This window comes from Sus scrofa, chromosome 5 (genome assembly GCF_054392235.1).
Source record: "Sus scrofa isolate SSC_HxYL_T2T_F1_AM1 chromosome 5, Sscrofa_HxYL_maternal_Yorkshire_Landrace_v2.0, whole genome shotgun sequence".
NCBI lineage: Eukaryota > Metazoa > Chordata > Mammalia > Artiodactyla > Suidae > Sus > Sus scrofa.
In genome coordinates, this window is record NC_139387.1 from 321,522 (window position 1) to 334,306 (window position 12,785).

At 62.6% G+C, this 12,785-nt stretch overlaps 1 protein-coding gene across 48 annotated transcripts in view; it reads right to left on the reverse strand.

Annotated features, from left to right (window-relative positions):
• Positions 1-718: 718 nt before the first annotated feature.
• PPP6R2 (protein phosphatase 6 regulatory subunit 2) overlaps positions 719-12,785 on the reverse strand; it is a 76,799-nt gene continuing 64,732 nt past the window's right edge. For 6 of the 48 annotated variants that reach the window (XM_021091046.2, XM_085024633.1, XM_021091044.2 and 3 more), the window contains 14 exons: positions 9,904-10,107; positions 8,634-8,698; positions 6,083-6,198; positions 5,151-5,236; positions 4,870-4,950; positions 4,170-4,267; positions 3,927-3,984; positions 3,713-3,828; positions 3,504-3,637; positions 3,041-3,212; positions 2,876-2,964; positions 2,224-2,386; positions 1,511-1,759; positions 723-1,430 (listed from right to left, as the gene is read on the reverse strand). In XM_021091046.2, the coding sequence (XP_020946705.1) occupies positions 1,379-1,430; positions 1,511-1,759; positions 2,224-2,386; positions 2,876-2,964; positions 3,041-3,212; positions 3,504-3,637; positions 3,713-3,828; positions 3,927-3,984; positions 4,170-4,267; positions 4,870-4,950; positions 5,151-5,236; positions 6,083-6,198; positions 8,634-8,698; positions 9,904-10,107 (1,683 nt within the window). In that variant the 3' untranslated portion in view covers positions 723-1,378. 48 annotated transcript variants of the gene reach the window in all.

Here is a 12,785-nt window from a genome sequence, read left to right on the forward strand (position 1 = left end):
GACTGGCATACAGGGCGGTGCCCTCTGGGGTACGAGGGCCCTGGGGCGGGCGGGGGGGGGGGGGGGCGGCTGGAGAATGGGTCCAGACTTGCTGATCTCTCTTCAGTCAGAGGCGGGTCGCTGGGCTGGGGAGTGGGAGGGGCCCGAGGGGAGACACCAGGTTGGCTGGGGAATGACGTGGGCACGGGCACAGGGACCCGGCAGCCCCGGTTCTGGGAACTTGCTCCTATGGCCCGTCTCTCTCTGTCTCTCTCGGGTCCTGACCCAGTCTAGGGCGCCACGGGCCCCCTTGCCCCTTCAAACCCAAGTCCTGCCAGGATACGTGCCAGCCAGGCAGCAGGTGGGGAGTAGGGTTGGCGTGTGGGCCCTGCAGAGGCCCACAGGGCACCCCAGAAGAGGCTGGGGAGGCAGCTCCCCTCCGAGACGGAGAGGCTGGTAGTTGGGGGCCCAGCAGCCACGGCACAGCCATTGCCTGGAGGTGAGAGCAGGTGGGGCCACGGTGGCCTCAGGTGGGCTGTGAGGACAGCCACCAGGCCAAGGGTCCTGTGGGTCCCTGCCTGACCCTCCACCTCCAGGCGGAACTTGTTTCACAAAGAGAAAGAGCTTAGTCTTTGCTCACAGTCGAACGGGGGGGGGGGGGGGGGACGGGCCTTGGGCCTTGGGGGGGAGACGACACCTTTTCTTTGCCCAAAGGGGCAGCAGCTTCACAGTAATGCGGTCAGTGAGAAGAACACAGCTTTTATTGGGAGGCATGGGGGGTGGGTGCCCTGTCCGAGGGTCAGGACGTCAACACGAAAGAACCCTGCAGACCCCCCAGCACGGCTGGGCGACTTGGTGCCCCGGGTACCCGCTCCTGCCCACTTCGGTGGGCCCGGGACACCCTGCCAGGCTGCAGGGGCTGGTTTTAAGGCAGTCGAATTGTGCAGCCCGGCTCGCGGCCAGCTCCCAGGACCGGCGGGCAGTGAAACCCTGTCTGGCCAGCCCACATTTGTCCCCGGAGCCTCGGAGCCTCGGAGACCCTCTGCTGTGGCTGGATTGGAAAGTGCAAACACGTGGCTCTTCCTGCATTTGTAAAAAAATCCATAGAAACAGGCTCGGAGCCTGTGGCACCCAGTCCGACCCTCGGTCCCGGTGTTGGGGTCACGGCCCCGGCTCCCACAGGCAGACGCACATCTGAGGCCTTATTGCTGTGTGTGGGCTGGACCCTCGTGGCCACTCAGGGTCACAGGAGAAACGCAGGCTGGGCCGTCCAACTGGTTTCAACTGCCGGCTTTACCAATGCAGCATTTATTTTAAAATTAAATTAAATTAAATAAAAAAGACAAACTGCGTCACCAGGTAGTTTTCTCGGTTGAGGCGCCAACGCTGGGCGGCAGCATCACACGGGGCCGTTTAAGGCGGCTCCTGCAGGCGGTGCCACGTCCGTCTTCCTGCAGGAAGGGGCAGGGGATAGGACTCACTCAGGACCAGGGCTTCCACCCTGCCCCCGCCCCGGGCCTGACCCTCTCACCTGTTCTTTGTCACTAACCCCAGGGCAGCCGCCGAGGAGATGGCTGGGCTGACGGGGGCTGCGGTGGTGACAGCCACGGCGGCCGGCACAGGGGAGATGGTCAGGGTGGCCGGGCTAGGACCAGTGCTGCTCGGTACTGTGGTGGCCGCCACGGCAGCCTCAGGGAGGACGGCCACACCTGGGGCAGAGGTCACTTCTGCAGACGCAAGGGAGGCGAGGCCTGGTGGCATGTTGGTGGCGCACTCGGCCCTGTGCGGCACATGGGCTCTGGTTACCTGCGGCTCCACCCCGCAGGGTGGTCCAGGCCGCGCTGCCACCTCACGTTCTAGACACGCCAGAGCCCGCAGGCCTGTGTGCCGAGGCCTCCAGCCACCAGCCCAGCAGCACCCATCCCGGCCTGGCCTCCCTGCAGCTCCAGACCCTCCTCCCCACCGGGTACTCCTGGGGCCAGGGCATTCTGGGCCTTCCCAGGGCAGCTCTGGGGGCTCAGTTCTCTCCAAGGAGCCCACGGGGGACCGCCTTGTGCTCTGTTTCAACCCCCTCCCCCAGCTTCCACTCAGAAGCAAGGGTGTCCCTCCTGCCCAAAACTGGCCTCTGCAGGGTCACCGGGCCATCAGGGCGGCAGGGCCTGTCCACCTGCTCCTGGGCCAGCAGAGTGCTGGGGACAGCCAGACATGGGCCCTGGGGCCTCCTGCCCACCCCGTCCTGCTCACCTGGGGCCTGGCTCGGGCGTCAGGGGGGCCTCCCGGGCGGGACCCATGCTGACAGCCTCCAAGGCACCAGCCACCTTCTGCTGGTCCTCACAGCTGCTGGAGACCCCCAGAGGGGCCTTCCTGGTGACACACACGTTCCGGGCACACAGGGTGGCTGGGCCAACTGCAAGACCAGGAGCCAGCGACAGCAGGTAAGGACAGAGGGGTCACAGGGCACAGCCTCAGGGTCCCCAAACCCAGGGGGCCAGCATGGAGTGTGTAAGGACTTCAGCCTGCAACACTGGGACAGGCCTGGTGCACCCCCAGCTGTCCGGTGCATGCAACAGACGAGGGCGTCTGAGGTCACAGGAACTGCGGGAAGGAACCATCCTCCCGTGCGGGGAGAGCCGCCACTAAGCCCTGGGGCTCTCCACTCCCTCCCTATGTGGCCCTGACACCCTGGGGGCCTCCCAAGCCTGTATGGGGGGCTCAGGGCCGGGCCTCTGATGAGCGAGGTGCACAGGTGGCCCGCCTGGGGTCCCGGAGCTCAGACAGGTGCTGGCCGCCTGGGCCTGGAGCTGGGCCTTCCCTCCCACTGCCTGCTGTGGTCCCCAGTGTCACCAGGGAGACCCCAGCCCCGCCCGCTCCCCTGCCCTCACCCGCTCCTACTCACGGCTTCTCTCCGGGCCCTGGGTCCCGCTGCCCTGGGCATCGCCGTGACCTGTGTCCACTGGGGAGCTGCACCTGGGCCCCGACTCAGAGCTGCAGACGAGGACAATGCTGAGCCCGCGCCAGGCAGACCCAGGCCCCAGGGCCGCCCCCAGTCACCCCACCTCACCAGCAGAAAGGCTGGAAGTCAGCAAACTTGGCCCAGCCTTTCTCCTCCGGAGCTGAGGCGCTGGGGGGACTGGCCGCCCACACACTGGAGCCCACGTCCACCACCGCTCCCGGGGCTGGGCCTGAGGCCAGCGAGCTCCCCGGCTCATCAAATACCGTCCAGGCGGCACCTGCTGGGGGAGACACAGGGTCCAGGCCCCTGAGCAGAAGGCGGGCCCCCACCTGCCCTCAGAGACCCGTGGTCCAGAGGCAACCGGCCCCACAGCCGTGGCGTGGTCCTGCCTTTCCAGGGACCAGGGGACACCAGCCTCCAACCGTGACGATGTGGCTGAGGGGCTATGCCGAGGGGCAGGGCGGCCGGGGCCACAGGCACTCGTGTGCAAGTGCGGGCGGCGGGGGCGAGAGTGCCCAGTCGCACGCGGGCCCGTGTCCCTCCTGGCTGCACCCGAGGTCCCATCACCTACCTTGTGAGCCGCCCTCCTCGCGGGGGCCTTCCTTCTGGGTGGAGGCCTGAAGGGCACCCGCCCGAGCAGCGAACCCGTGCGCTTCTGCGCGCTCCGCCCCGTCCTGGCTCTCTGGGGCCCGGGGGCCCCCAAACCTGAGGGGGGTCGCACAGTGAGCGCAGTGGCCCCAGGGCAGCCCTTCCTGCCCCTGCCGGGCCCTCTCCGCCCACCTGGCTCTGGTCACCCGGGCAGCGCGCTGCGTCGCCTCAGCCTGCCAGAGGTCGTCCTCCTCGTCAAAGGGCTGGATGTGGTCACTGCAGCAGGCCTCAAACAGGGCGGCGCCGGGCTGCGGGGCAGCGCGCATGGGCCCCGCGTCCCCGCGCCCGCCGGCCGGCGCCGCCGCCCCGCCCCCCTCCACCGCCCCGCCCCGCCCCGCGGACTCACACTGTCCTCCTCAGCGTCGACGCTGAAGTTGATCTCCGCGATCCTGTCAAACGGGGCGCTGCGGGGGCAGGGACGCCCGTCACCCCCCAGCCCGCCCCGCCCCCGCCCCACACGTGACAGCCACAGGCCGGGGACCCGGTCACGCGGGGCAGAGCCCAGCTCCCCCAGGGCTGAGCAGGCGGCCCTGGAGGCTCAAGCTGGGCCCCTGGCACGAGGGGGACGGGCACATCCCACTGAGCTCACTTGACGCTGTCGTCCTGCTCGGCAAACTCCTCGTCACTGAAGCCAAACTGATCCACGAAGGTGGCCGTCATCTGCTGGACCTGGTACTCGGAGAAAGCCTGGGCCAGAGGAACCCAGGTGGCTCGGAGGAAGCCCCGGGCGCTCCCGCAGCCCCCCACCCGACCTCTCAGGCCGCGGGCCACGGGGGCCACACCAAATGGCCCTGGGACTCGAGTTTGCTTTCTTCTCTTCTTCTCTTTTTTTTGGCTTTTTTTTTTTTTTTTCTTGGCTTTTTAGGGCTGCACCCGTGACACATGGAGGTTCCCAGGCTAGGGGTCCAATCAGAGCTACAACTGCCCGCCTGCACCAGAGGCACCGCCACACCAGATCCAAGTTGCATCTGTGACCTACTCCACCTACATCTCAGCAACGCCGGATCCTTAACGCACTGAACGAGGCCAGGATCGAACCCGAGTCCTCGGTCGGACTCACTACCACTGAGCCACGACAGGAACTCCTCCTCAGAAGGCTTGTCAAGGTGCAAGTGCCCTGGGGGGGGGGTCCCTCTAACTAGAGGCGGGGCGGGGGGGCACTGGGACTGAGGCCCCGGGATACAAGCCTCTCCCTGCTCCTGCGGGAGGCAGCCTGGTGACACGCCGAGCAGGGCGCTGCCCAGGGTGTGCAGGGGGGGCTGCTGAGGGTGCGGGCCGGCCACACACACCTGCTGAAGGGACAGCTCGTTGGGGAAAGCGGCCTCCACGTCCTCATCCTCACCTGAGGGGTGCAGGAGGCGGGTGCTCACCTGCAACAGCCAGGGCGGCGGGCATGAGCCTCCCTGTGCCGTGCACGGGGCCCCGCGCCAAGCAGCCCCACGGGCACAGGCCAGGAAGGACCGGGGGGCCAAGGGGCCCCCCTCTCGACCGGCCCGGGGCCAGAGGCTCCACCGCACGCTCTCGGCTGCGGGGTGCACGTGAGCTGTCTACAGACGCGGGGGCTGCTCACCAGGTCCACCGCGTTCCTGCGGTTGGCCTCGGTCAGCGTCTCCTCCACGAAGCTCGCCCAGCGCCCACGGCAGTCCGCAGGGAGCCCTGCAGAGAAGGCCATCCGTAAGCCCCAGGCACAAGGGGGGCATGGGGTGCGGCCACACCCCTCCCTCCCCGCAGGCCCCATGGCACCTACCCGGGCCTGGGGGCCCCTGTTTTTCTGGGGCGGTCGGAGCCTCGGAAAGACCCACAGCCCAGAAACAGGGAGGAAGATCGTGGCCAAGGGCTCCCCGCTCGCTCCCACCTCCCCAGACCCAGCTCTGCCCGGGACCCCCTCCTGCAGGTGCAGACCAAGGGGCTGCCCCCGCCCAACCCCACCGATGGAGGCTCACGGCCGAGACCCCCACGAGGGCAACTAGGGGAGGCACAGGTGTGGGCCCATCATGGCCACGCCGCCGCACACCCAACCTTTCTGTCCGCCCGCAGGGCGGCCCCCTCCACCGGCACCTCCGCACCTGCTCCCTAGCAGGCCCCTGCCTCGGCCCCAGGGCCTGAGCCCCGAGGCACCCTGCCTCCCCAGCAAGGCCACAATCCCCTCCTAAGCTGCTGCCTTCTTGTGTCTGAATGGAGGTGCCTCAGGCCCCCAGCTCAGCCCAGGAGGCCGGGCACCCAGAGCTGCAGGCTGTGCCCAGGACACTCCAGAGCTGGGAAGGGCGCGGGTGGCCGCCCTCGGGTCTGGCAGCCGGGGCAGAGGAGGCCTGGCCAGGGCCCGGCGCCACTCTGGGGAAGAGCCCCCTCCCCCGCTCGCAGACGGGCCCCGCGGCCAGAGAAGAGCTGGTCTCTTGGCGTCGGCCCCGCAGAAGCGCGCCCGGGGCCCCCAGGGCTGCCCTGTGGGCAGGCAAGCCCACGCCCCGGGCACCAGCCGGCAGCCCCAGACGGCCGCACGCTCACCTCGGATGACCTCGCTGACGTGGGTCTGCATGGGGCCCCCCTCGAGGTTCTGCACCACCGCGTTGGCGATGCGCGTCAGGTGGCCCATGTTTCCGCGCCTCATGCCGCCCGCGGCCCTGGGGAGACGCGGCGTCAGGCCAGGCGGCCCCGCGGCCCCAACAGGCTACCGCCCCGCCAGCCTCCTCATGGCCTCACTGTGGGACACCAGCTCCATGCCTGCGTCACTTGCAGGTCACCACCGAGCAGTGACACCGGCAGCCGTGGCGGGGGCTGAGGCCACAGAGCCCGCACCCACCCCCGCGGCCTCCAGACCAGCGCCCGGGCAGTGCTCCTGCAAGGGCCGCGGGCGTGTGCCAAGCTCCTAGGGGAGCCCGGGGACAGACCCAGGACCTGGGAGTGGGCAGAGCACGGGGCAGCGGTGGGGCAGGCCTGTCCCTGCCCTGCTCACGAGTGCTCCGCGCCCAGAAGCGCAGGTCCTGGCTCCCGTCCGTGGTGCCGCACGCCCCACGTGGCCGTGAACACACAGCTCTCCCTCGATGCAGCACCTGGCCCACGCGTGACCCAGCAGAACAGCAAGCCTCCCCCCACAGGCCCCGGGAAGAGGGTCCTGCCAATCTTCGCCCCTGGGGCCCGGAGGGGAGAGGGCGCGCTTTCAGCTGTGTTCCCCGCTCAGAGCCTGCCACCCCCAGGAGAGGAAGCAGGGGTGGTCCTGAGTCCAGGGCCAGCCTGGCAGAGGACGGGGGTCAGCGGAGGCTGGGCGGGACCGGCCCCCAGGTGGAGCTGGGATGAGGGTGGAGGCCTGTGACCAGCTGGCCAGGATGCAGGAGAGCTGGACCGAGGCCGGCCAGGGCCCGCGTCTGGAGGCATCCAGGCTCACAAGCCTGGCCACAGGCTGCCGTGGCTCAGGGACCCCTCGGGGACAGCGGCCGGCCCTCCCCCGACACAGGAACACACACGTGTGCAGCAATATGCCTTCCTGGGCACCACGTGGACTGCACCCAGGGGAATGCCAGGCGGCCCCGTTCTCTTGTTGCTACTTGAGAGCAGACACAACCTTGTGGGTCCTACACTTGGCGGGAATGTAAACTGGTACAACCACTGCACACAGGAGAATGGAGCTTCCTCAGAAAACAGTATCAAGCCACCATATGACCCAGCAAGCCCACTGCTGGGCATATACCTGGACAAAACTTCACTGAAAAAGACACATGCACCTGCATGCTCACTGCAGCACCGTCCACAACAGCCAAGACATGGAAACAACCTCAATGTCCATCAACAGATGACCGGAGTAGGAAGATGTGGTATCTATACACAATGGACTACTACTCAGCCATAAAAAAGAACAAAATAATGCCATTTGCAGCAACATGGATGGAACTAGACACACTCATATTAAGTGAAGTAAGTCAGAAAGAGAAAGACAGGAGTTCCCACTGTGGCACAGTGGAAACAAATCCGACTAGGAACCATGATGTTGTGGGTTCGATCCCTGGCCTCGCTCAGTAGGTTAAGGATCTGGCATTACTGTGAGCTGTGGTGTAGGTCACAGATGTGGCTTGGATCCCACATTGCTGTGGCTGTGGTGTAAGCCGGCAGCTGTAGCTCTGATTCGACCCCTAGCCTGGGAATCTCCATATGCTGCGAGTGCAGCCCTAAAAAGCAAAAAAAAGCCAAATACCATATGATATCACTCATACCTGAAATCTAACACACGGCACAAATGACCCTTTCCACAGAAAAGAAAATCATGGACTTGGAGAACAGACTTGTTGCCGAGGGAGAGGGAGGGACCGGGGTCCGGGGTTAGCAGATGCAAACCATCGCACTGGGAGCAGATAAGCAATGAGGCCCTGCCGTACGGCACAGGGAGCTATATCCAATCGCTTGCGATGGAACGTGATGGAGGATCATGGGAAAAGAGACCGCACGTATTTGTATGTATAACTGGGTCACTTCGCTGTACAGCAGAAACTGACAGGACACTGTAAGTCAACTATAATAGGAAAAATTAAAAAAAAAAAATTGTGGGTCCAGTCCTAGCAGGACATGAGGGGTGAACTAGGTGAGGTTGGAGAGAAGCAGAAGCGGCCCTGGGCAGAGCGGGGCTGGGGCTGCCCACGGTGGACCCCGCGGCCACACTGGGGACCTGGGCCGTTGCAACTTTCAAGCAGGGAGTGACACGACCTGTCGGTTTCAGAAAGATCCCAGCCGATCCCCAGAGGAGAGGCCAGGTGGGGCGATAAGAACACAGGAGGTGTCTTTCGAGGGCTCAGTAAGAGCAGGGGCTGGAGGCTGGGCGGGGAGCAGGGAGAACAGGGGACACACCGCAGGCACAGGAGTGGGGTCTCGGCCAATGGATGGGGGACGGGGGAAGAGGGTGAGGGCACAGGAAGCCAGGGCCACGAAGAGGCAGGACCAGGTCCACGGCGCGGGCTGGTTCCCTGACCAGCACGCACGGCTGCTCCCGCAGGAGTAGAGCCCTTCCTTGAAAACGAACCCTCCGTGGCGGCCCTGGCGCCCCACGTTGAGTGAGCCCAGTGGTCCTTACTGTGTGTGGTCATTGGCTTCCCAGGCCTCCAGGATCCTCTGGACCAGGCAGCACTTGTGGAACAGCTGGGGAGACAGGAGTCGGGGTCGGCAGGGCTGCCGCGGAGGTGGCTCCCCCCCACCCCGGGACCGGGGGCCTAGCAGGCAGCGGGCATACCCGTGGGCCCCGGCGCCCTAGGGCAGCGTGGCAGTACAGACACCCACAGGCGCCACCCAGGGCCGGCCACGTGGAGACTGGAGTCAAACCAGGACAGTCTCTTCCCCTCGGCCTTCAGGCCAGCTCAGGGACCCCAGCCTCCCCGGCCTCCTCCTGCCTCGGCACCACCTCCCACTCCCCTTCGGCTCCCCAGGTCTCACTTGCTGCCAGGCCCTGGCGCAGCTGGCTTCCCGCACCTGGCCTGCGGGCTTCAGCCCCATCTTTCAGGGGTCTCGCTATCTGGGCAAGGGTCCTGCTGGCCTTCACGGCCCCTGCACACACACCCCCTGTGGCTCTTGTCTCTAAAACCACCTGTTCCTGGCCGTTCACCCCCTCGCTTCATCTGGCTCACGCCTGCAGGGCTCTCCCAGCCCTCCAACCAGAGACCCGGGCCCCTCGCCAAGCTCCCAGCCCGAGCCTGGCAGCCAGCCCAGGGGACGGGCCAGCCCCCGTGGCCCCGTGTTCACGGGGGGCCTCCTGGCTGAGCCACATGCCCCCCACAGGCTCTCTCACCTCCTCCTTCCTCAGCGAACACCCACTAAGGTCCCCCCGCAGGACCCTGACACCCAAGTGCTCCTCTCGCAGCCTGGGACAGGCCACGTGTGTGAGCCACGTCCATGTGGCTCCTGGGGTGAGCTCTGCACAGCGTGCTGGCGGGAGAGCGTCAGGGGGAGAGAGCAGGAGCGCCGTGCAGGGCCCCCACGTTTCCAGGGGTTCAAGGTCCCAGAGAGTCTTCTGGTGAGACTCTATAGTCTGCTCTCTTTCCTGTGCTTTTCCCAACACATGGCAGGGCTGCTGGTGCCCTGTGGCCTGAAGGAGCAGACTCGGCGGCTTGGGGGTCCTCTGGCGTCCCCCTCAAGCCCGCCGCTCCGCCAGCTCTGGGGCCCTGGCAAACACGGATGGCACCTTCTCTGTGATTTCCTGTCTCTGGTAAAGGAGAGCAGCCTGTGCCCCGAGGGCTGGAGGAGGGGACACAGGCGGGCCCAGGTCAGCACTCATGTCCACAGTCTGGGTGGGGCTCAGCGCAAGCAGGGTAAACAGGGCACGGCGGCAATGGGACACTGGCCGGACTTACATGGGTCACCATCGTGTCCTCAGGGTGGCTGGCGGCAGGCTGGGGGGTCTCTGGGTCCCTGCTGGAGGCCGCAGGCTCCGCCCCCACCTCAGGCCCACTGGCTACGGCCCTGTCCTCCCGGGCAGCATGGGAGAGGATGGCGGCTACGCACAGCTCCACTTGGAAGTGCAGGAAGTTGTTCCAGGTGTACTTAAAAAACAGATCCTGGGGAGAGAGAGGAGGGGCGCCCTCAGGCTGGCCTTCCAACGTGGGCGGGACCGGGGGTCCTGCTGTCCTGGCGCACCTGCCCGCATCCCCTGATGTCTGGGCAGCAGTGCCGTTAGACCTCCACCCACCCCGAGGTGCCACTTCCGCCTGGTGACCTTTTTCTCATCTGAGGCGTCCTGGGGTGACTGTCCCTCAGCTCCTAGGTCAGGTGCTTAACCAGGGAATCTCCCGCCTTTCTCCTCAGGGCTGCAGGCTTCCCTGCAAAATCCACCTGCGCTCCATGCTGCTACCCCCGTGGACACACTGCAGTGGAGGCTGAGCCGGGCAGCGGCGGCCCCCCGACAGCCACTCCAGGCCTAGGGACGGGCAGCACCGCAGGCGCCTCGGCAGCCTGCAGCCCAGACCCTCTGCTGCCTACGTGGGGTGTGGTGGGGGAGGGTTCAGGGCAGGGAGACAGGGCAGGCAACGGAGTATAGACCCCACCCCGGGATATAAGTCTGGGCCCCACTTTCACACTGGGGAGTTGGGAGCTGGATCGAGGAAGGAAGCTCTGCCTGGCACAGTTCTCTTCCTCCACAGAGACAGTCTCAAGTCTCAGCTGCACCTTCTCTGCCTGTGTGACCCTGGCTGACCTTGGAGGCAGCTTCATCATGCTGCCTTGTCCTCAACACAGAGTCGGACCTATCTCCCAATAAAGAAAAGCCCAGATCAGGTGCCTTCACTGGTGAATGCTACCAAACATTTAAAGAATTAACACCACCAACCCTTCTCAAACGCTCCCAAAAAACCAAAGAGGAGGGAACACATCCTGCTTAGTTCACTCCTCGAGGCCAGCACTGCCCTGATACCAAAGACATCACGAAAAAAGAAACTACAAGAACATACAGTGGGAGAAAGAAGAGCCTCTTCAATAAACGGTGCAGGAAAATCGAAAGCTACATGTAAGAGAAAGGAAAGCAGAACTCTGTCTAACACCACACACAAAAATAGACTCACAGTGGATTAAAGACCTCAATATAAGGCCAGACACTATAAAACTCCTAGAGGAAAAGTAGGTGGGACACTCTCTGACATAAGTCACAGCAACAGCTTGTGCACTCCACCTCCTAGAGCAATGACAACGAAGACACAGACAAACCAACGGGACCTACTCAAACTCAAAAGCTTTTGCACAGCAAAGGAAACCATTAAAAAAACAAAAGGACAAGCCACAGAATGGGCGAAAATCTTTGCCAATGATGCAACAGACAAGGCCTAGTCTTCAAAATATACAAACAGCTCATGCAACTCAACAACAAAAAAACAAACAACGCAATTGAAAAATGGGCAGAGGACCTAAACAGAATTTCTCCAAAGAAGACATATGGATGGCCAATGGGCATATGAAAGAATGCTCAACATCACTGATAATTAGGGAAATGCAAATCAAAACTGCACTGAGGTGCCACTGCATGCCGGTCAGAATGGCCGTCATTAACAAGTCAACAAACAACAAATGCTGGAGAGGGTGTGGAGAAAAGGGAACCCTCCTACACGCTTGGTGGGAATGTAAATTGGTACAACCACTATGGAAAACAGCATGGAGGTTCCTCAGAAAACTAAATGCAGAACTACCATATGATCCAGCAATTCCACTGCTGGGCATATATCCGGACAAAACGTTCATAGAAAAAGATACACGCACCCCTGTGTTCACTGCAGCACTATTCACAATAGGTAAGACATGGAACCAACCTAAACATCTATCAACAGATGAATGGATTAAGAAGATGTTGTGCATACATAAACAGTGGAATATTACTCAGTCATAAAAAGACAAACTAATGCCATTTGCAGCAACATTGATGGATCTAGTGACTCTCGCGCTAAGTGAAGTAAGTCAGAAAGAGAAAGACAGATACCATATGGTATCACTTATCTGTGGAATCCGAAATATGGAACAGATGATCCCATCTAAAATAAAGAAACGAACAAACACAAATCATGGACAAAAAGAGCAGACTTGGGCTTCCCAAGGGGGAAAGGGGAGGAAGTGGGATGCATGGGCATTTGGCTCTTTTTTTTTGTCTTTTTGTCTTTTTAGGGACGTGCCCATGGTATACGGAGGTTCCCAGGCTAAGGGTCGAATCAGAGCTGCAGCTGCCGGCCTACACCACAGCCACAGCAATGTGGGATCCAAGCTGCGTCGACAACCTACGCCACAGCTCAAGGCAATGCCAGATCCTTAACCCACTGAGCTAAGGCCAGGGATCGAACCTGCATCCTCATGGATACTACCTGGGCTCGTTAACCACTGAGCCACGACAGGGAGGTTTTTCGGATGCAAACTGTTCTATTTGGAACGGATGGGTAATGGGATCCTACTGTACAGCCCAGGGAAATGTGTGCGATTGGGTCACTTTGTGGTATAACACAACTTGATGAAACAGTGTAAATCAACTACATTTTGGTAACAATAATAAAAGAAACTACAGACCAATATCCCTCATGAACACTGATGTAAAAATCCTCCACAAAATACCAACAAATAGAATTCAGTGGCATATTAAAAAGATTACATGCCATGACCAATTGGGATTTGTTCCTGGCAGGCAAGGATGGTTCAACTTATGAAAATCAATGCAGTCAACGGCATTAAAGGACGCAAAGGACAGAAACCACGCCATCATCTCGAC